Here is a 24,383-nt window from a genome sequence, read left to right as displayed (position 1 = left end):
AATACTTGGTTGCAAATCCTTTGCAGTCAATTACAGCCTGAAGTCTGGAGATCAATTAGACATCAGCGTACGCTGGGTTTCATCCCTGGTGATGCTCTGCCAGGCCTCTACTGCAACTGTCTTCAGTTCCTGCTTGTTCTTGGGGCATTTTCCCTTCAGTTTTGTCTTCAGCAAGTGAAATGCATGCTCAATCGGATTCAGGTCAGGTGATTGACTTGGCCATTGCATAACGTTCCACTTCTTTTCCTTAAAAAACTCTTTGGTTGCTTTCGCAGTATGCTTCGGGTCATTGTCCATCTGCACTGTGAAGCGCTGACCAATGATTTCTGAAGCATTTGGCTGAATATGAGCAGATAATATTGTCCGAAACACTTCAGAATTCATCCTGCTGCTTTTGTCAGCAGACACATCATCAATAAATACAAGAGAACCAGTTCCATTGGCAGCCATACATGCCCACGCCATGACACTACCACCACCATGCTTCACTGATGAGGTGGTATGCTTTGGATCATGAGCAGTTCCTTTCCTTCTCCATACTCTTCTCTTCCCATCACTCTGGTACAAGTTGATCTTTGTCTCATCTGTCCACAGGATGTTGTTCCAGAACTGTGAAGCCTTTTTAAGATGTTGTTTGGCAAACTCTAATCTGGCCTTCCTGTTTTTGAGGCTCACCAATGGTTTACATCTTGTGGTGAACCCTCTGTATTCACATGGTGAAGTCTTCTCTTGATTGTTGACTTTGACACACATACACCTACCTCCTGGAGAGTGTTCTTGATCTGGCCAACTGTTGTGAAGGGTTTCTTCACCAGGGAAAGAATTCTTCGGTCATCCACCACAGTTGTTTTCCGTGGTCTTCCGGGTCTTTTTGGAGTTGCTGAGCTCACCTGTGCGTTCTTTCTTTTTAATAATGTTCCAAACGGTTGATTTGGCCACACCTAATGTTTTTGCTATCTCTCTGATGGGTTTGTTTTGTTTTTTCAGCCTAATGATGGCATGCTTCACTGATAGTGACAGCTCTTTGGATCTCATATTGAGAGTTGACAGCAACAGATTCCAAATGCAAATATCACATTTGAAATTAACTCTGGACCTTTTATCTGCTCCCTGTAAATGGGATAATGAAAGAATAACACACACCTGGCCAAGGAACAGCTGAGCAGCCAATTGTCCCATTACTTTTGATCCCTTAAAAAGTGGGAGGCACATATACAAACTGTTGTAATTCCTACACTGTTCACCTGATTTGGATGTAAATACCCTCAAATTAAAGCTGCAAGTCTGCAGTTAAAGCACATCTTGTTCATTTCATTTCAAATCCATTGTGGTGGTGTATAGAGCCAAAAAGATTATAATTGTGTCGCTGTCCCAATATTTATGGACCTGACTGTATATCAGATGTAAATTGTCGCCAGTCCTGATGCGTGTGTAAAGTTTCGTGAGTTTTGGAGCATGTTTAGGCCCTCAAAAATGTGATTCATTTCAGAGGAGAAGAAGTAGAAGAAGAAGAACAAAAAGAAGTAGAAGAATAAACGGAGAAATTCCAATAGGGTCCTCGCACTGCAGTGCTCGGGCCCTAATAATTAAATGTTTATTTTTGATGAATGCATTGCATTCTTTGCATTTAAAAAATACATTTCTAAAAAAGGAAACTTAGTTGTTAATATCAAGAGACCCAGGAGTCTTATTTTCTCTTGCATAATTAATAGTGCACTTTAATTAATCCAATTACTCGATTAATCAATGGAAATTTTGGTACTCGGATACTCGATTACTAAAGTATTTGATAGCTACAGCCCTAGTACTGTTTGTTTGCTGCTGTGATCCATGTTACTGACCAACCAATAAAACTGTGACATGAAATTAATGCAACATGGCGATAAAAACAAAACTGGTTATTTAAACTATAAACTCTCTTTCGCCACTTCACCGCTTTTTTCATCACACATGAAAACTACAACTGCTAAAGTGTGATTCATCATGCTCTACTACTACTAACACAAGCTGATGTTTTATTCTTCTATAGTAACGTGCGTCATAGTCAATAGGTGTCATCATTGTACACACATGTCATAGCCAAATTTATTAGAGCTATGTTATGCAGTGTGACATGCAATATGATTGCTAAAGTCATGCAGTGTGTCTCTGGCTTAAGATGGATGGATGTGCACCTCTGCATTCATTTTGTTATCTTTGGGATGATTTGTGAAAAAAATTGTCTATCTTTTGCTATTTTGATTGTGGACTAACAGCTGTCTTGTGTAATTGCTCTCTTAAATAAATTTTGTTTTGTTTAATTATAGCTATTACACATTTTAAGTAGATGACACATCAATGGTCAAGGTGGTCTAGCATTTGCTAGCCTACCATATATTTTGTAAATAAATATCTGACAACTTTATGTTTTCATGATAAACTTCATTTGAATGCTGAATAATACAGTTTGGTAGCCAAGGCCTATGGTTAATATAATAATTTAATATATTAATAAAATAAAATAAATAATATAATCATTTCTTAATTCATGTAAAATATTAATGAATCCATCTCTGTTAATCCCAGGTTGCTGTGGAATCAGGGTATCTTCCGTCCATTCCAAATCCGTTTCAAATTAAAAAACAGAAAACGAAAAACTCAAGAGGATTCAAGTGAGAGAACATGAATTAAATAACGAGAAATGGAAAGATGGCTCGTTCATTCGTTATTCCATCTAGGTAAACAAACGGAAAATGAGTTTTTGACTTGATTTCTCATTTTGTCGTTTTGGGTTTAAAAAACGGCTTATGGCTTCAATATTTCATTCGCACTTGTGGGCGGAGCTGAAACGCTCCTTTCATCTGATTGGTCGGATCGCTCCGCCTTCAACTCGGGCTCCTCAGTCTTTCAGAATAAGAGTCTTACAAGAGCAATATCTGAAACCAGATGTAGACACATAATTCGCGTTGTTTGACTTGCAAGTCACCCCTTTAAATTATTTCTAGGTTATAGTACTGTATGAATATTGTCCCACTGTAAATACAGTGCAAACAGTTCTGTCTCCTGGGATAAAAGTGAAGTGGAAATAAAAATCAATAATAGACTGAACATTTCCATGATAATATGTCTGTAACATTTACCACTCTCATCTTTTAAGTCTAATGGCACTAGGTAGGTGTGTGTGACATTAATAATTAATTGTGGAAATTAATATAGTTAAATTTATTAAATAAATTAGAATTATTCGTTTTATTACAGACAAAATTGAATGATGTTTCTCTTTTAGTCTTCTTTGTTGGCCTTGAGAAAGCCAACATATATTTGAACATTATTATCATTTATTATGAGAGTAATTGACAATGACTAAAATTTTATTATTTCACCAAATTCAGCTCAGATCTTCAGACTCGTTTGACTCGTTGCTGTAACTGGTCAGACTTTTTCCTTCTCAAAAAATCCTAGTGACTTTCATTATCTGAGCGATGAAGGTCTTACACTTAAGGTCCACTAGAGGGGGAGACAGGATTTCTGTTTATGTAAGTTTAAATGACAGATAAATACATTAATTTCATGTGTACTACCATGAATATGCCATATCTGTGTAACACAGGTTCTTCAATGATAGATGGTGTGGTAGGGGGGTATACCTTAGCTCAATGATAGCTCTATAATATAAAACAACATTAACTACTGCAGCTGGTACCAAATAAAAATGATTAAGTTTTGGAAAAACTGCAAGTCAAATGTACTTGCACAAATGACTTGCTGTTACATAATACCCCATATGCGTTGTTGGGGACGTTTTCGTCCACTAGGGGGTAAAGTTGAGTCTTATTTTGGCCACAATTTTCTCTGTGTTGCAGCTAATGGAATGATTGGTGACAAATCTTATTTTGACACTTATTTTGGGAAAATGCTTGAAATTTTTCAAAAACTCAACAGTATATTGTGGGTAAATTCACTAACCTTTTGTTATGTTCGGGATGAAAACACCCACTAAATTAAAATGCAGTAAAAATGTCTCAGATAACCTCAGTCCTGATCAAACTACCAAATGTTTAAAAAAAATCCAAGATTTTAACTCTTTAAATGTCACTAATTTGGGAAGAAAAAACACACACAAAATGACATATTTTCAATATAAAAAGTAATTGTGGACTGGATATTTTTTTTTACCTTTTATGACAGTCTTGGGCATGTCAAAGATTAGTAACTGTAGATTAGCTTTGATGTATTGTTAGTTTTGTGCAGCATTAGATTTTAATTTTTTCTCCCTCATTTAATGTTGGTGGCAGTTTTTGTCCCATTGACTTCCATTATTACGACATTTTTTGATTGCAAAGCCATGACACCATATAATCATGCACTCTTGATTGTTGGTGGTTTTCCCTGTTGGGAAGAGGTAACATTTGTTATTTTTACAGTTGATCACTAGGTGGGACCATTAACCCTTTAGGCCTGTGCAAAAAAAGGCTTAGTTTCTGGCATGTATATAGAGTTATATGGAGTTTAACAGCAAATTATAGTGTGTGTGTGTGTGTGTGTGTGTTTGAGAGAGAGAGAGAGAGAGAGAGAGAGAGAGAGAGAGAGAGTGTGAGAGAGACCTTTGTTTACTTACCTTGATGTATCTGAAAAAATCCAAATATGCACCTCATGCTCTCAGAACTACATGGACTAAACAATAAAAAAAAAGAAGTGTGTTTATGCACCTGCTGACTTTTGATGGTGAAAAGAACGGAGGGCCTATGTGTGAAATGCTTGTCTTTTCTTGATGGTGAAGCCAGTTTAAAACCTTTAAATCTTAACAAAAAACTACTTTGAACATAATTGATTATGGACCAAAATGCAATACCAACTTCAAATAAGCAGCAACTCGCTGGAGGGGTCAAGCTGCATAATCATTTCTAAAACTCTGGTTCAAGTCAAGCCCTTTCTCGTATTGCTTGCTGCTCTTCTCACCATCAAATGACCAGAAGGATGGCATGCAAGTGTTTAAATCCATGTACTGTTTTTGTTTAGTCTATACTTATCACCACCATTAAAAGGCAGCAGGTGCATAAATACACTTTTGTTTACTCCATGTAGTTCTGAGAGCTGAGGTACATTTAGATTTTCTCAAATACATCAAGGTAAGTGCGCAAAAGTCTCTCTCTCTCTCTCTCTCTCTCTCCTACACACATACACACAATATAATTTGCTGTTATACTCCACATAACTCTATATACAAGTCAGAAACTAAGCTTTTTTTTGCACAGGCCTATCTAAAGGGTTGATGGTCCCACCTAGTGATCAACTGTAAAAAATAACAATTTTACCTCTTGCCAACAGGGAAAACCACAAACAATCAAGAATGCATGATTATGTTTCATGGCTTTGCAATCAAAAATGTAATTATAATGGAAGTCAGTGAAAAAAAAACATCCACCAACAATAAATTAGGGGAAAAAAATGTATCTAATGCTTATAGCAGTTTAATTGAGTGAATGTTTTCATCCCGAACATAACGAAAGGGTAGTGAATTTGAACAATGCACAAGGGATACATAATAATTTTTATTTGGCACCAGCCGCAATTAATGTTGACAGCTAGCAGGAGTGTGGTGGGGTTCGAGGTCTGTTTTGACCAATGGATGGAGACCTCAAGGCAGTGGCCTTAATGCTTATCTGAAGATTTGCCTTTATAGATTACAGTTTACATTGTACTTACTGAAGTACACCTCTGCATGCAGACACCCAACTGTACAAATTCATTTATAGATTTAAAACCCAGTCCTGAACCGGGAGAACCATGTTCTGCAGAGTTCAGTTCCAACACACTTGCTTGGACATTGCTACTGATCCTGAAGACCTTGCTTAGCTTAGGTGTGTTTATTTGGGGTAGCTAAACTTTGCAGGACACTGGCCATCCAAGAGGAGGACTGAGAGTCCTGACATTAGCATTTACATTCAGTGCATGTGATTTATCAACACTGAGTACATCTTAAAATGTACAGCTCATGAAAAATAAAAGTTCTAGATGGACAAACATTAAATGAATAAACCAGTGTGAATAAAAAATATATTAAAATACATTTGGAGGTAGGTTGAAAAAGCCAGAATGGGAAGTTTTAAAGTACAGCTTGAAGTGTGAAGTTTATTCTTGTACACAGATATGACATATTCATGGTAGTACACATGAAATTAATGTATTTATTTGCCATTTTACGTAAATAGAAAGCCTGTCTCCCCCTCTAGTGGACCTTAAGTGTAAGACCTTCATTGCTCATATAATGAAAGTCACTAGGATTTTTTTGAGAAGGAAATTTGGTGAAACATTAAAATTTTAGTCGTTGTCAATTACTCTCATAATAAATGATAATAATGTTCAAATATATGTTGGCTTTCTCAAGGCCAGCAAAGAAGACTAAAAGAAAAACCATTCAATTTAGTATGTAATAAAACGAATATTACTAATAAATTCCATATTACTTTCATAAATTTAACTATAGTAATTTCCCCAATTAATTATTAATGTCACACACACCTACCTAGTGCCTTTTGACTTAAAAGATGAGAGTGGTAAATGTTACAGACATATTATCATGGAACTGTTCAGTCTATTATTGATTTTTATTTCCTCTTCACTTTTATCCAAGGAGACAAAACTATTTGCACTGTATTTACAGTGGGACAATATTCATACAATACTATAACCTAGAAATAATTTAAAGGCGTGACTTGCAAGTCACAGCAGCACGAATTATGTGCTCAGCAACATCTGACTCAAATATTATGTTAATTAACAGTGAGCGGTGGTTTCAGACACTACTCTTATAAGACTCTTATTCTGAAAGAATGTAAGATCGAGTTGAAGGCGGAGCGATCCGACCAATCAGATGAAAGGAGCGTTTCAGCTCCGCCCACAAGTGCGAATGAAATATTGAAGCCATAAGCCGTTTTTTAAACCCAAAATGACAAAATGAGAAATCAAGTCAAAAACTCATTTTCCGTTTGTTAACCTAGATGGAATAATGAATAAACGAGCCATTTTTCCATTTCTCGTTATTTAATTCATGTTCTCTCACTTGAATCCTCTTGAGTTTTTCGTTTTCTGTTTTTTAATTTGAAACGGATTTGAAATGGACGGAAGATACCCTGATTCTGTGGTCACGCAGGTTTGGTAATGCATTCAACTAGTGGACACAAGAAAAATGTGTCTTTCCCTTAACATAACAAGTCATAGCCACGAGAAATGGATGTCCTTTCCTCAACATAGCATCTCAATGCCACGACATAAGGATGTCGTTACCTTGACAAAATGATCTTGTGGCCACAACATATAATATCATTTTCCCACTAGTTAATATGACGTGGCCATGAAAAAACTAAATCAACCGAACATTTCCTTTACAGGCACTGTTGTTTTCATAGATTAAAGCAGATTAGCAAATATTGCAAGCACTGACTTGGATACTACCAGTGACTCACCAGTGCAACTGTGATTTAGGACAGTAATGGCCTAATGGATAAAGAGTTTGACTTGTAAACCTGAAAATATTGGATTCAAGTCTCAGGTCTGGTAGGAATTGTCATGGGGGAGTGACTATCCAGTGATCTTTCCACCCTCCATACTACAACTGAGGTGAGACCCTTGATCAAGGCATCAAGCCCCCAGCTGCTCCCTGTGTGCTGCAGCATTGGCTGCCCACTGCTCTGGGTGTGTGTTTGTTCACTGCTGTATGTGTGCACTTGGATGGGTTGAATGCAGAACACAAATTCCATGTATGGGACGCCACATGTCATGTCCTGTCCTTTCTTCTCCAGATGGAAACCATTGTTTTCTACCACAAGCTGAATAGTCTTGACTCAAATGAAAACAAATGTCAAGCTGCCCTCATTAATTTAATCAGTCTTTCCTCACAGGAGTGTCACTGGGGAGGTGCACGGGTGAGATATGAGATACATAAGAGTCATTGGTCAGCCCAAACGACCAGATCAAGCACTTAGAGACAGACTTCAGCTGTACACAATCAATGTGTGCTTAAATAGAGACTGTAGCCGGATGTATCTATCTTGTTTAACTGGACTTCTGGTTCATCCAGACTGCTGGAGTTCTGATTGCTGTCTGGTCCATTTCTGGTAAAAAAAAATCAATAAAAATAAACATTATTATTATTATTTATTGAGTTTGATGTTATAATGGAGAATAATGGATTTCTTGTATCAAAAGTCCAAAACCATCAAAGAGATTGGATGCCATTCCAGAGCAGAAGTAAATGTTCAGGTTTTGAATAAAGATTACCAAAATAAACTTTTTTTTTTTATTGATTAACCTGCATGGGTTAATTGTTCACCTTAAGACTAGCAATGTGTGCTAGCAAAGCAAATAGTGTACATTTTAATTTCAGGAATTGAATGTGTTTGGTCTTGCCAGAAAATATCTGCTGTGCTGCTGCTTCAGCAGAGCAAGTACTGAGACTTGCTACTGCCAATACATCCTCAGACATGCTGCTGTAAGTGTGTAAGAAATACTGCTGCTGCACATATGACATATATGAAATAACCCCAATATATACTACACATAAAATCATCCCGTAGAAGATCTATACAGGTGGAGCTGGGGAAGGTGGAGGGTTTCTGCTACAGCAAGCATGCAACCGATGCAACCGGTTCTTGAATCAAGAACGAGTTAATCTTTTGTTCGTTATCTGGCTCGGCTCTGTGTCCATCTTCAGTTCTCTCTTCACAGCAGTTCAGTCAGTGTACTGTTTGAGTAAATGAATTACTCCGGGATATTGGTTTGTTTGAACTCAGAGGGAGTGTCAGCCACATTAAAAAAGTTAACAGCTTAAGTCATTTGTGGATTAATGCGTGTTAGAGATGCGAACCTTTTAAAACGATTCAGTTCGATTTGGTGAACTGGTTCAAGAAGATCCGGTTAAATCGAATGATTAGTTCGTGAACCGGACATCACTACACTGCAGTGTTGTGAACGCGCTCACAACAATGCTAAATAAAGTCATAGTTTTTGTTATTTTTGGCCCAAAATGTATTTTTGATGCTTCAACCAAGGCTCTTGGACTAAATCTAAAATATCTTAAACTGTTTTCCAAAGATAAACGGAGGTCTTATGGGTTTGGAATGACATGAGAGTCATTAATGACATAATTTTCATTTTTGGGTGAACTAACCCTTTTAATTAATGACAACCTAGATTTAACAACTTATGACATACTTTGGATAGAAATTTATGGAAATTTTGTGAAATTCTACCTAACCTTTGTCAATGTACAACTAATTACCTTTAAATTGAAGTCATATGAACTATTTTTATTTTGTTTTATGCTTTTAGCCTTTTATGTTTGTTGAATACTTAAAATAGCTAAAAAATACAGCAGATAAAAAATACAGTAGAAATAAAGAACAGTTAGATGCTATCTGACTTCAATACAACTATTGGTCATTAAGTGGGGAAACATACAACATAAACATAATATAATTCAATGATTAATCGTGATTAATCACATCCAAAATATATTACATTTTTACAAACTATATGTTATGTGTCCTGTGTTTATTCATCATGTATAAATGCACACATATATATTTATACGTATATATTTAGAAAATATTTACATGTATATACATTTAAATATTTATATGATTATATTTTACATTAAATAAACAGTATGTTTCAAATATATGCATGTGTTTGTATTTATATATACATAATACATATACACAGTACACAATCATATAATATGTCAATGTTAACGTTTTAACGCATGTGATTAATTAAAAAATCCTCAACGCGTTCAAATATTTAATGCAATTAACGGAAAATTGATGAAGCACAATTTCTATTCTAACCCTTTAACCCAATTTTTCTTTCCTGCTTGAGATGAGATCATTTTAAGCTGCTAAACTCTGGGAAAATTTTCAGTCCAATGATCCAGTAAGCAAATGTGTTTTAAAAATCTATTCAAAACAGAGTCAGAGAGGCTTTATTATCATTTCAGCTGTATACAGCTTGTACACAGGGAAACGAAACAGCATTTCTCCAGGACCATGGTGCTACACAAGACAACATTAACTACAAAACTCACAATGAATTGTGCAAAAGACTATACATAATTAAATTATCTTAAATATTCTAACATAATACTAAAACTGGAAAGAAGAATAAAGTAAAAGTTGAACATAAAACAAAGTGCAGACTACATAAAGTGTGTGTGTGTGTGCATGCCTGGGACATTACTATATGTATATATATATATATATATATATATATATATATATATATATATATATATATATATATATATATATATACACACACACACACACACACACACACACACACACACACACACACACACACAAAAACACAGAACAGGTCACAATATTAATAGACAAGGCACAATATTGAGATAGATTTATGCAAATGTGTGTATGTGCAAATTATGCAGTTGTGTTTCAGGTGTTTGTGATTCAGGTATTTATAGTAGGTGAGTACACGTTTGAGTGTAGTTGTCAGGTCAGGAAGGAAATGTCCCGCAATCTGACTGTGAAAGCTTCTGTACCTTCTTCCGGATGGCAGAAGGGTGAAGAGCTGGTGTATGGGTTCTCTAGTATTCGTGATGGCTTACCGAATGCAGCGGTTGGTGTAAACCTCTGTGACAGAGGAGACAGAGACTCCAATGATCTTTTCAGCTGTCCTCACAATCCGCTGCAGGGCCTTGAGATCTGTGATGGTGCAATTCCCAAACCATGTAGTGATGCAGGTGCTTAGAATGCACTCTACAGTCCCTGTGGTGAGGATGGGGGGTGGGAGATGTGCTTTCTTTAGTCTGGGTAAAAAAAGTAAAGATGCTGCTGAGCTTTCTTTGCTATGGAGCTGGTGTTGAGAGACCAGGTGAGGTTCTCCATCAAACGAACACAAATATAAAACAGCGATAATATAAAGGAAACCAGGCTGATTACATCAGAGATTGCAGAGAAAACTCATGTTGTGTTTTAAGTGTATTATTTATTTCAGTGTGTTTGACTTTTAAACATGAGCTCTGTCATATTCTGTGTTTGTCTCTGAAGAACACGAGCCCTCACACATCGTGCTGTGTAAAGTACAGACTGAATGGATTGTCAAAACATCCCACCGCTGTATGGCCAGATGAGATGCAAACTATGGTTTCTCAATTGCATAATCTGTCTCGCTAGTAAAGCTTTCACGAAGACTGCAATCAAGGTAAAGACGACTGCGGTGGCGTACAGGAGTCGTACATTAAGCGTGAGTCCATTATAATACTGCTGATAACACATTGTATTTATGCACAGGCACAGATATTTCCATACATTTGTGTTGTTTCCACACACATTCACAATATTGTTTTGATTTGTTGTGTATTTTGCTGTATTTAGTTATTCCGAATGGATCCATGTACTGTAATAGATATATGCAGTAAGCAGGCAATTGGTTTAGGTTTTTTTTTTTTGGCATCTCCATGTTGTCCTGTTCTGTATCGCAACTTGACTTCTCTAAAATATATTTAAAAAAAAGCTCTTTGCTGTTGCACTATACTATACAATTCTGACTTTTTTTTAGCATTTTTTTCTTTTTTTCATATGTGCTTATATGGGCTCATCATTTGGTTCATTTGTGTATTTTTGGAGTTTTGGAGTCCTTTTTTGAAAAGACATCTAAATTGATCTTGATTTTAGAGAATCAACCTTTGCTTTACTTTGTTGGATATAGCAAATAATGACAAAATAACCATTTGAAACAAGATAACTGGTCTAGGCTTAATTTCATAAAGTGTGAAATTTATCGTGATTAATCACAGAAAAGGGGTGTGATTAATTACATTAAATTTTGTAATCTATTGTATTGGCAGCATATATATATGAAGAGTTTGGTTCCAAAACACAGTAAATCCATTTTGATTAATTTGAGTAAAAATGTGTTTTCTTTACCAAGAAAGTGGCAAGAAGAAAACCACTGTTTTCTGTTTCATACTTACACATAGCATCTTTAGGTTATAATAACTTAGATTTTCAAAGATTTATTATACATTTTTATAATCTTTTTCCCAAAATGCAGTAAATCCATGACACATTTATATATAAAAGTTATTTTTTTCATAGTGAAACTGTTGATAATACACAACATAGTAAGTCGATACACATATGACAGGTTCTGAACTTGGTCAGTGTAATCTTCTATACAGGCACTGGACTAAAATTACACTCAACCAGTCATCGCTCCCAAAATGAATTCAACGGGTCATCTTGTGAATGCTATAAATTAATTAGGCCTACAACAATAAATTAAAATTTCATAATAAACAAGAACATGAACAAACATATCACATTGTCCTCAGAAAATCCAAAGTGACATTTCTCTTACATTTTAACTTCCAAGATTGCATTTATCTTTGCCTTGTTACATTCGTTTATTTAACTAATGATATACTGTCATGATCCTGGTTCCCTTTCCCTTTTCCCCCTCCCCTTTTCTTTCTGACTCTTTTTCTCCTCCTCTTCTACTTTGCACTCACCTTTCCTCTGTTGTTAATCTCCTTCAGCTGCTCCTCATTGCGCTACTCTTTGCGCTTGGCTTCCCGCACATGTTTCCTCTTCTCCTTTGATTAGCACTCCTACTTCTTTCCATCTCCTCCCTACCTGCCAGATTATTCCTCTAAGCATCGCTAACCTTGTATGTCTTATCCCCTGTCATTTGTCTCAGTCCTAGTCCTGTCTGTTTGGGGTTGCTGTGAGTGTGTGCCTTGAAGTTTTGCCGCTGCTCGTCTCCTGATCTGCCGATCTCTCTCTACTGTGTGGTTGCGGAGCTGTCCACCGTACTGAATCCGCCTGGGCGGCCGGTGAATTTTGTTTTCTCCTTTGTACAAGGACAAGTTTTTGGTTCCAGTTTTTTCCCTTTGGGACTCTTTCTGTTTTTTTTTACAAGAATTCTCAAGCTCCTGTTTCGTACATTAGAGACAGTATTTGCTCTGCGAATTGCTCTCTCTGGTCCTCTTTCCACACGACAGAATAATCTGGCCAGCTATGGACCCAGCAAGAGAGCATCCGATCCAGACGGCCGTCGAGATCCAGGGAGTTATGCTGGGCAAGCACGAGGAGGAGTTATCGGCCGCGAGACAGGCCGTGGAGACGCTGGCTGCACAGGTGACGGATCTCGCCAAACAGCTCCACCAGTGTTGTCTCAGTCCGCCAGCCCAGTCCGGATCCGTTCACCCCATGGAGCCTCGAATTAACAACCCGTCGTGCTATTCCGGTGAGCCCACCCAGTGACGTTCATTTTTAACACAATGCGAGGTTGTGTTTTCCCTCCAGCCGTCAACCTATTCTGGGCGAGGATTGCCTACGTTATGTCTCTTCTCTCCGGACGAGCTCGCCAGTGGGGAACGGCAGTCTGGGAGGCAAAGGCCGTGTGTATCGAGCGCTTTTCCCTCTTCAGGGAGGAAATGATCCATGTCTTCGACCGGTCTGTCTACGGGGAGGAGGCCTCCCGCCTCTTGTCTTCTCTGTGCCAGGGTAAGCGCTCTGTTATAGACTTTTCTATCGAGTTCCGCACTCTGGCAACCTCCTGTGGCTGGAATGAGCCGGCGCTGCTCGCTCGCTTTCTGGAGGGGCTCAAGGGTGGTGTAAGGGATGAGATATTGTCCAGGGAGGTCCCTACTCACCTGGATGCACTGATCGATTTGGCCTTACGCATCGAGAAGCATTTTGACCAGCGCCGCCACGCTCGAGGTCTGGAGTCTTCTCTACTGGCTCCTCCGCCCGCCGATCCCCTTCCACTTCCCTCCTCCGAACCTGAGGCCATGCAACTAGGCGGCATCCGCATATCCGCTGCAGAGCGAGAGCGAAGAGTTATCAATCGCCTCTGCATGTATTGTGCTTCACCAGTGCATTTTGTCGCCGTGTGTCCGTTAAAAGACAGAGCTCGTCAGTGAGGGGAAGGCTTCTGGCGAGCGCAACCACTCTAGTCTCTCCTCCTAACTCCTGCACCACCTTCACGATCCATCTTCACTGGCCACTTTGAGTATCGCGTTCTCCCGTTCGGCCCTGTAAACGCCCCCGCTGTCTTTCAGGTGTTGGTAAATGATGTTCTTAGAGACATGCTAAATATTTTTGTTTTAGTTTATCTTGATGACATTCTTATCTTCTCGCCCTCCCTCCAGTGCATGTCCAGCATTTTTGCCGCGTTCTTCAAAGGCTTCTCGAGAATAGGCTGTTCGTCAAGGCAGAGAAATGCTGCTTTCACGCGTGCTCGGTCACCTTTTTGGGATCGGTCATTTCAGGGGAGGGCATTAGCATGGACCCCGCTAAGGTTAAGGCAGTTATTGATTGGCCAGTTCCTGATTCTCGCGTCGCCTTGCAGCATTTCTTGGGGTTCGCTAATTTTTACCAGCGCTTTATTTGCAACTACAGTCAGGTCGCAGCGCCCCTATCCGCCCTTACTTCTATCAAGTCCCGTTTTGAATTGACCGAGTCCGCCCAGCGCGCTTTTGACTGCCTAAAGACCCTTTTCACGTCCGCTCCCATCCTTATGACCCCCAACCCCTCCAAACAGTTCATAGTCGAGGTTGACGCGTCCGAAGTAGGCGTTGGAGCTATACTCTCCCAGCGGTCTGCCTCCGATGGTCAGATCCACCCCTGCGCTTATTTCTCTCACCGATTATCTCCCTCTGAGCGTAATTACGACATGGGTAATCGTGAACTACTCGCTATCCGCCTTGCGCTAGGTGAATGGCGTCAGTGGCAAGAGGGTTCTTGTGTTCCTTTCATAGTATGGACGGATCACAGGAATCTCGAATATATTCGTTCCGCGAGGAGGATGAGTGCCCGTCAGGCTCGTTGGGCGTTGTTTTTCACCCGTTTCAACTTTTCTATTTCCTACTGACCCGACTCGAAAAACGTCAAGCCTGATGCTCTGTCCCGCCTCTTTGATTCCTCAGAGGGCTCCGAGTCACACGTTCCCATTATCCCTAAGGGGCGCATGATTGGTGCGGCCATCTATGGAATCGAAAGACAAGTCAAACAGGCTCTTTCTCACTCCGCCACTCCCCGTCGATGCCCCTCCAATCTTCTTTTCGGCCGTCCGTCCGGCAGTCCTCCAGTGGGCTCACTCATCCAAATTAGCTGCCCATCCCGGCGTTAGGGGCACCCTGGCTTCCATAGGCCAACGATTCTGGTGGCCCTCCCGCGAACGAGACACTCGTAGTTTTGTAGCCGCCTGCGCGGTGTGCGCACAGACTAAGTCTGGGAACTCCCCTCCGGCCGGCCTTCTTAGACCCCTCTCCATTCCCTCACGCCCTTGGTCCCATATCGCTCTTGATTTCATTTCAGGTCTTCCCGCGTCGGCTGGTAATACCGTTATCCTCACTGTGATCGACCGCTTCTCTAAAGCAGCGCATTTTATTCCACTACCCAAACTCCCCTCCGCCAAGGAGACTGCCCAGATTGTCGTTGAAAATGTTTTTAAGCTAAATGGTCTTCCTTCTGATGTTGTCTCTGATAGAGGTCCACAATTCGCGTCGCAGTTTTGGAAGGAATTCTGCCATTTAATCGGTGCATCCGCTAGTCTCTCGTCCGGTTTCCATCCGCAGACTAATGGTCAGGCCGAACGAGCCAATCAAACCATCAGCCGCATGTTACGTAGTCTTGCATTTCGCCACCCGGCATCATGGTCTGAACAGCTCCCCTGGGCTGAATATGCTCATAATTCATAATTCAAGAGTCTCGGTTATCAGCCACCCTTGTTCTCGTGCAAGGACTTGGAGTCCAACGTCCCGTCGGCTCAGGCGTTCGTTCAGCGCTGTAAGCGTACCTTGAGGAGGGTCAGATCCGCTCTTTGCTGTTCTCGAGACCGGACCCTACGTATCGCTAATCGCCGCCGAGTCAAGAGCCCTAGATATATTTGCGGTCAGAGGGTTTGGCTGCCTACTCTTAACCTGCCCTTCCAGTCGATCTCACGCAAGTTGGCCCCCCGTTTTGTTGGGCCGTTTCGAATTTCTAAAATTATCAGTCCTGTTGCGGTCCGCCTCCAACTCCCTCCCAATTCCAATGTTTTTCATGTGTCTTGCATTAAGCCGGTTATCCGCGCCCCACCCCGGTCTTCCACCCGCCCCATTCAGATTGAGGGATCCCCTGTCTACAGGGTTCTTAAATTATTGTTCGTCCGCCGCCGGGGTCGGGGTCAACAGTACCTAGTGGACTGGGAGGGTTATGGTCCCGAGGAGAGAAGTTGAATCCCCTCCCGGGACGTTCTGGACCATTCGCTTATTGATGATTTCCTCCGCTCCTGCCAGGCTTCCCCCTCGGGAGCGCCAGGAGGCGCTCGTTGAGGCGGGGGCACTGTCATGATCCTGGTTCCCTTTCCCTTCCCCCCCCCCCCTTTTCTCTCTGACTCTTTTTCTCCTCCTCTCCTAGTTTGCACTCACCTTTCCTCTGTTGTCAATCTCCTTCAGGTGCTCCTCATTGCGCTACTTCCCGCACCTGTTTCCTCTTCTCCTTTGATTAGCACTCCTACTTCTTTCCCTCTCCTCCCTACCTGCCTCGCTAGATTATTCCTCTAAGAATTGCTAACCTTGTATGTCTTATCCCCTGTCATTTGTCTCAGTCCTAGTCCTGTCTGTTTGGGGTTGCTGTGAGTGTGAGCCTTGAAGTTTTGCCGCTGCTCGTCTCCTGACCTGCCGATCTCTTTCTACTGTGTGGTTGCGGAGCTGTCCACCGTACTGAATCCGCCTGGGCGGCCGGTGGCTTTTGTTTTCTTCTTTGTACAAGGACGAGTTTTTGGTTCCAGTTTTTTCCCTTTGGGACTCTTTCTGTTTTTTTTTACAAGAATTCTCAAGCTCCTGTGTTTTGTTCATTAAAGACAGTATTTGCTCCGCGAATTGCTCTCTCTGGTCCTCTTTCCACACGACATATACGCTGAATAAACAAAAACATTAATGGCATTAATAAAAACACTTACATTGACAAACTACGCAATATCGTGTTCATAATCAAATGTGACTCATTTGCAATTATGAACGCGTTATTGCAGAACTTGATGTACGGCTCTGTAGGGATGTTGCGGTAATGGATTTTTTCCACCGGTTAATCGACGTGTAAAAAAACGGTAATCCCGGTGTCACCGGGGTTGCGTGTAAGGGATTTCGGGTGGCCAAAAACGCGGTCGTGCAGACGTGCACACGTCTCAATTTACTTCCACTTTAATTAGCGGCAATTCAGTAGCATTTGTTTGAATTAATCATGGGTTAATTTATTTTATTCTTAATAAAAATACACAAAACAAAAAGACACTTGCTTGTATTACACATATCTTTATTGATGTCACGCTGTCAGTCTCTGTTTTCCTGGGTGTTCCCTAGTGAGCTCACTTCTCCTTAGGCACTTCACCATAGGCACTTTAATTCCTCTAGTCTGGTCCTGTCTTCACGGTAATTGCACTCCAATTAAATCGCACAGGTGCTGACAAGTTGTTCATCCAGAATCAAGTCAGATTCCTATTGATCTTCCCGAGTCAAGTCAGGTGCCCGTTGACTTTCCCGAGTTGAGTCAGTTTCCGGTTGACCCTCCAGAGTCGAGTCAGGTGTTCATGGACCCTCCAGAGTCAGGGTTAGTCACCGTCGACCTTCCAGAGTCAAGGTTAGTTACCGTCGAGCCTCTAGAGTCAGGGCTAGTTCCTGCTGACCATCCAGAGTCGAGTTATGTTCCAGTTGTTCATCCAGAATCAAGTCAGATTCCTATTGATCTTCCCGAGTCAAGTCAGGTGCCCGTTGACTTTCCCGAGTTGAGTCAGTTTCCGGATGACCCTCCAGAGTCGAGTCAGGTGTTCATGGACCCTCCAGAGTGAGGGTTAGTCACCATCGACCTTCCAGAGTCATGGTTAGTTACCATTGACCCTCCAGAGTCAGGGCTAGTTCCTGTTGACCTTCCTGAGTCGAGTCTTGTTCCAGTTGTTCCTCCTGAATCAAGCCAGATCCCTATTGACCTTCCCGAGTCAAGTCAGGTGCCCGTTGACTTTCCAGAGTTGAGTCAGTTTCCGGTTGACCCTTTGGAGTCGAGTCAGGTGTTCATGGACCTTCCAGAGTCAGGGTTAGTCACCGTCGACCTTCCAGAGTCAAGGTTAGTCACCTTCGACCTTCCAGAGTCAGGGCTAGTTCCTGTTGACCTTCCTGAGTCGAGTCAGGTTCCCGTGAACTCTCCAGAGTCGAGTCAGGTTCCCATGAACCCTCCAGATTCAGGGCTAGTCACTGATGACCTTCCAGAGTCAGGACTAGGTACCATGGACTTTCCAGAGACAAGGCTAGTCACCGGTGATCTTCGAGGACTGAGTAAAGTCACCGGTGATCTTTGTCCTCCCATTGGGCCGACCACAAAGACGTGGTGGTCTTCCGCTCCGCCCTGGGGGACTCCGGCCTCAACCGCGAGGACGTGGTGGTCTTCCGCTCCGCCCTGGGGGACTCTGGCCTTGACCGCGATGATGTGGTGGTCTTCCGCTCCGCCCTGGGGGGGCTTCTGCCTTGACCACATGGGTGTGGTGGTCCTCGGTTCCGCCCGGGTGGGCATCACTTAATGTCCTCCATGGACCCATGTTTTTTTGTTTTTGTTTTCTTTTGTTTTTCTGTGTATCTCATTCTTTGGACCTGGCCCTCCGTCCCTCCCCTTTATCCTCCGCCGGTCCACCACCCTCCTGGACTCCTTGTTTTGTGTTCCACCTCTCCTGCCTCTGCCTTTCCATTTCACCTGGTTGTTCCGTCTTTGTTTTTCCATTTTACCTGGTTATCCTGTCTTTGTCTCTCCATTCCACCTGGTTGTTTGTCTCTGTCTGTCCATTCTATCTGGTTCTCCTGTCTCTGTTTTCTGACCCTCCGCCATCCCCCCCCCCCCCCCCCCATAGTCCGCCGCTGCTCGACCTCCCTCCTACCTCTTTTTCTGTGGGGTTTTCCTGGGTTTCAGGTGGAGCATCTGGCAGCTGCTCCGTAGGGGAGGGGGTAATGTCACGCTGTCAGTCTCTGTTTTCCTGGGTGTTCCCTAGAGAGCTCACTTCTCCTTAGGCACTTCACCATAGGCACTTTAATTCCTCTAGTCTGGTCCTGTCTTCACAGTAATTGCACTCCAATTAAATCGCACAGGTGCTGCCAATCCTTTGTCATTAGTCTCCCTATATATAGCTGTCCTTCTTTGTTGTCTATATGGAGTCCTTACCTTGTGTTACTAATGTTCTCGTCTCCCGAGACTTCCCCTTACCTTCTCGTTCCTCCGAGTTCCCGTTTCATCTGGTTCCCTCTTCTGTTTTGTTTTGTTTGTCTCCTAGTACTGTTTTGTTTTGGATTACCCTTTTTGTTATTAAAGACTACCTGAGATTGGATCTTACCCTCTCCTTGTGTTTCTTATAACACACATCGTCACAATTGCAAAATGAATAATAACAACACACCATGCAAAAACTAAACAAAAGCACTTATGGAACACCTTTAAAGTGCTTTTATTAACAAAACGAACCACTGTATCAAATGGTATCAAACTAAAAATTATATATAAAAAATTCACTATTCGTTAAATAAAGTGCCAGCCTTTTTCAGCAAAAAAAAAAAAAAAAACATTGAATATGAAACGAATGAACATCAAAAACTTCACGCAAATGCACCACTTATCGAAGGCTGTGTTTGTGTGTCAGGCTTTTGTGGTCGACTTTTTTGCCACTGGACCCAACTTGGCCGCTTCATTTTTGTGGTGTGCTTGAAGATGTGCATGTAAATTTGAAGTGTTACCTCCGGATGCTTGCCCCTTTCATCAGGCAAAGTTTACAAGTTGCCTCGTTATCGTTTTCACCGACTATCGCAACAAGCCTATGGCTCTGTGTATTAAATGCATTTTAAAATAAAAGAGCTTCATACCCCTAAATTGCTCAATTAAATGCAAACAGTTACCTGGTCAAGGTCTTTCAGAAAATTAACCATCTTAAGCCTGAGGCTAGTTCAGCTTTAACAGTATACCCTTGTTTTTCTGCACACACAAACACAACTGCACAACATGGCATTCTTTGCTTCAGGAATCAATCCCAACAACTGACAATAAACGTAGTCTCTTATCCCAATAATCTCTCAAATAAGACAGTCATTTGTCCTCAGTAATGTTGTTTACTAAACTGATGTGCTCAGAAGTGTGTTAAAAAATCTATTTGAACAAGACTTGTTGCTCTGTATAATAGAGACAGATCACTGTTTAAAAGACTGGTGCTTGTTTTGTGGCTATCAACCATGAGCTATGACTCCATCAAGTTACGACAGGTTCAATTCAGTATTTCTTGTCTTATAAACCAACTTTAATAATTCAGAAACATAGCTGTCAGCTACAGCTGGACAATATATTTAAAACTTACATTGTATTTGCAATTATTTTGTTGCTTTTGAATTATTGTGATGGTGGGGGGGGGGCTACTTTTCCTATATTCCTATATTGTTTCATTTCTATATGTTTATTAAAATGTTTTAGTATCAATACTTAGCATATATTGTTTCTATAGCACACTCAAAATCTATTTTGACCCTTTATTTTTTGCTAAGCTTAATTTTGCAAATGTGATTATATTTTGAGCTATGATAATAATAATTAAAATATATATATATAATACAGGTATTGTGTTAACGGTGCAAGACTCTTCACTGTGTCTTTTGAAATTTAGCTGAGGCTATTGAATCCCCATTTCTGAGAAAATACATGAATATTAAGTTTTGTACCAGATATTGTCAGAAGGCTGAAAAATATCAAGATACATCACAGATGTCTGTCCTAAGGAATTTATTTGTTGAGGGAATTATCTTGAATTGGGCCAATTTGGGTTAGAAACATGTAGGAGAAAATATAGTTTCTGATGGATAGAACTAGAAGCAAGTGTATGAGATAACAGAGTTAACTGGTTTAACTGTGGTGAAGTGCTGTAATCTGATCAGCAGATCTGCATGTAGTGAAGCACTGTACATGACTACTGACGCTGCCGGCTGATCCATTGATACTGATTACATGGACTGCTGGTGTGTGGTTAACTAAGCTTATGCATCTACCCTTGTGAAAGAAGTACACTTTAGCATACCTTAACTACTATTTTATTACAGAAATACTAAGGCATATATTTCAGTGCAAATTTAATGTAATGTTTTCAGGCATTTAAATGAAAATTGAATTAAAATATAATACTTAAAAAAATCATATTAAATGCAATTTAGCTGATTTTTTGTGTTTTTATTTTTATTTTCACTTATTTATTTTTATTTACAATTTAATTTAACTTTTATCTTAGGTGAGTCAAAATACAAGGTTGCAAAATACAATCTAAACAACACAAATAAGTCTGAATATTTTTTTGCATGTGCTGCAAACAATAACAAATAAATTGGTGTGAATTAAAATAAACATTTAAATATATGTATTTAATTTATTGTATTATCAAGCATTCGGCAGACATTTATGTTAAACTAAAATGTACTAAAATGTAATTTATTTTGAAAAATGCATGTTTAACTATGTATTTTTGTTATAACACATTAATGTAATGATTAAGTTGCAATTTAATTACATTTAAAACTTCTTTAAATGCAATGTCAACATATAACACCAAAATTAAAATTATAATCAGGCAGTTCAGGTAATGTCACTTGGTAAATGCCTAAGTGTATTCAGAGAGACAGTCTTGAAAATGTACTCTTAAGTGGCCTTTTATATTAATATTATTAATAAACTTATAAAACTTGACATGCATTACTAGTGCACATTCAGTAAGCCAACTCAATTAAATTAAGCCAGAATGATCTAATTTTGTGATTATCTGATGAAATGTAGACAAGACCAGGCGAAAAACAGAAAGACAACATCCAAATGCATGATTTTTACACTATTATGCAGACAGTTTAAAATAACAGTTATGCTATCTGTCTTTTGGAAGTGAATTTGTGTCATTCTTAAATGCTTCATTTTGGCCAAATTTAAAGGCTGCATTTAATGTATTATGTATGTTAAAGGCAAGTTTGAGTGTCTGTTAAGACTATTCCAAGTCAGTCACTTTAGAAGTTTAAGCATAATTATTTAAGTTAGCATGCTGCCTTAGAAAGCAGTTAGGTTGATGTTGCTCATTGGGTTTTTACTTGGACTACTTTTACTTGGCTGTATATTAGACTAAAGTCTTTGGAGGTCTTTAAACCAGGTCTCCAGGCTTTCTTTCAGATCCTAGTCAACTGCATGCCTACAGTAAATTTAGCATTTACATACTTGCTATACTGTACACCCAAAAGACAAACAGGTATTGGTTACATAGAGGTTGAGCTCTTTTCTTGTTTGAATTCCTGCTGTTTTCATTGTATGTATTCAATGATTTTCACAGCTAAATCAAGTCTCAAGACAACTGCTCACAAGTCTTAAGTTCATCTGAAGTCAGTTGTTTTTCTCAAACTGGAGTTTTCCTCTCAATCATCATCAGTTTTGTTTCTCGTCTCTTTCTGCCCCTACAGCCATTGAGACTCAGAGCACCAGTTCAGAGGAATTGGTCCCCAGTCCTCCATCACCTCTACCCCCTCCTCGTGTCTACAAACCCTGCTTCGTCTGCCAGGACAAGTCCTCTGGGTACCACTATGGTGTCAGTGCCTGTGAAGGCTGCAAGGTAAACATGCTATTCATCCCTTCATCCCACCAAATGGAAGCCATTCAATAAATATTCAGGTTTTCTCCCCTGTACATTCTAGTCCCCCGGCCCCAAGTCTGCCTTCTAAACAAAATAAGGTTCAAACACATTTGTGTTGAATTATTTTCAGTGAGTGCTGTAGAATTTCAACCTAAGCTAAATAATCCTATTTGAATTGAATGGTTAAACCAGTGAAGATTCACACCCCCTTTTTTAAGATGACATCTACATAAATAAAGGTGACTTGACCTTGAGATGGACTGGCTACCCAGGATGCTTCAATAGGACAACCAGATTATCAGTAGATATAGATTTATCAAAATAATTTTTAATTACTTTTTATTATTATTAATGTAAGCCTTATTAGACTCATAAGACTACATCCATATTCACACTCGTTCTCTGCCATGTGAAAAGAAAGAAGGAGAAGATAAATAGCATATCTAGGCCATATTGCCTTTGAATGTGTGACATTAATAGCTTCAAAGGATTAAAATAAGGATTACAGGATCTTTTAGTGTCATATACGGTATACGTCCCTTTGGGCACTGCACCATTGTAAGGAACTTGTTCTGAGGATGAACTTCATGGAATAATAGGCGAGTCAAGGGTGAACTATAGCCACAGGGGTCTAAAATCACACCCGCACATATGTTGGGTTTTTATGTTTTATGGTGTCTTTTAATAGTCAAAAGGATCTTATACTGTACTAACTGTATCCTGTAACCCTGTCCTTAAATCCATATAGAAAACACAGCATTTTTACATTTTAATCTATCCGTCTGTCTGTCTGTCTGTCTGTCTCTCTCTCTCTCTCTCTCTCTCTCTCTCTCTCTCTCTCTCTCTCTCTCTCTCTCTCTCTCTATATATATATATATATATATATATATATATATATATAAACTGTTTTCAACATGGGGAAAAAAAAGTGTCAGAACCACACACACATTGCAAGTGTATATGAAGAGCCATGCTTCACTGCTGTCAAAGAAAAAAAGGTAATTGTGCCATGTATGAATGTGTGTCTGACATGGGAAACTTAATTTGCTGCATTTGGACACTGGTGTGCTTTGGATATAAACTCACAAAAACACAGAAATGTATAACCACACGTGAATTTCCCAGACACACTAATACATAATGCACTAGATTGGAAGTCTGCAGTGAATACAATAAGATATAATGTCACTCTCCAAGGTTTCTGTTTTGAATAAATTATAAATTATAAATAAATAACATAAGTGTTAAATATACCATGTACTTATGTTTTATGAAACACTGCACAATATGCAGCATGTCTTTTCAATATACTGCAAGTGTCTTTTTTAAAACAGGGATGTGAATTTTTGTCATTTTGACAGCTCACTAAAAAAAACTATTCAGTGAATTTACTAAATGTTTTAAGGTAAGTGGTTGCAAACAATTTATTTTAGCTACATTTTAATAAAAAAATGTTGAAAGTCAACTAAATGTTTATTTAAATGTAGCTGAAAAAATAAATAAGAAGAATGCAACCACTTACCTTAAACAAATTGTAAATTCAATAATTATTTTTTTCAGTGTATAAGTGTTCTTGCTGTAAACTGTTTGAGGCAAATTGTGTCTATTCTATTTTAATTACTATTAACTACTCTTGCCTGATAATGTGTGTGATTTCTAATTCTGTGCCTGGTGATTCACACACATAATGCTTAGATTGTGAGCCCAAAGACACAGCTGATGCA

At 39.7% G+C, this 24,383-nt stretch overlaps 1 protein-coding gene across 2 annotated transcripts in view; it reads left to right on the top strand.

Moving 5' to 3' along the window:
* Positions 1 to 24,383, top strand: part of LOC127979202 (retinoic acid receptor beta-like) — a 210,493-nt gene that overhangs the window by 133,102 nt on the left and 53,008 nt on the right. For both annotated transcript variants that reach the window (XM_052584490.1, XM_052584491.1), the window contains one exon: positions 22,490 to 22,638. In XM_052584490.1, coding sequence (XP_052440450.1) covers positions 22,490 to 22,638 — 149 coding nt within the window. The remainder of the gene's footprint in view (positions 1 to 22,489; positions 22,639 to 24,383) is intronic.

Source organism: Carassius gibelio, chromosome B19, assembly GCF_023724105.1.
Source record: "Carassius gibelio isolate Cgi1373 ecotype wild population from Czech Republic chromosome B19, carGib1.2-hapl.c, whole genome shotgun sequence".
Classification (NCBI taxonomy): Eukaryota; Metazoa; Chordata; class Actinopteri; order Cypriniformes; family Cyprinidae; genus Carassius; species Carassius gibelio.
Note: the sequence above shows the minus strand (reverse complement) of the source record. Positions and strands in the feature narration are given on the sequence as shown.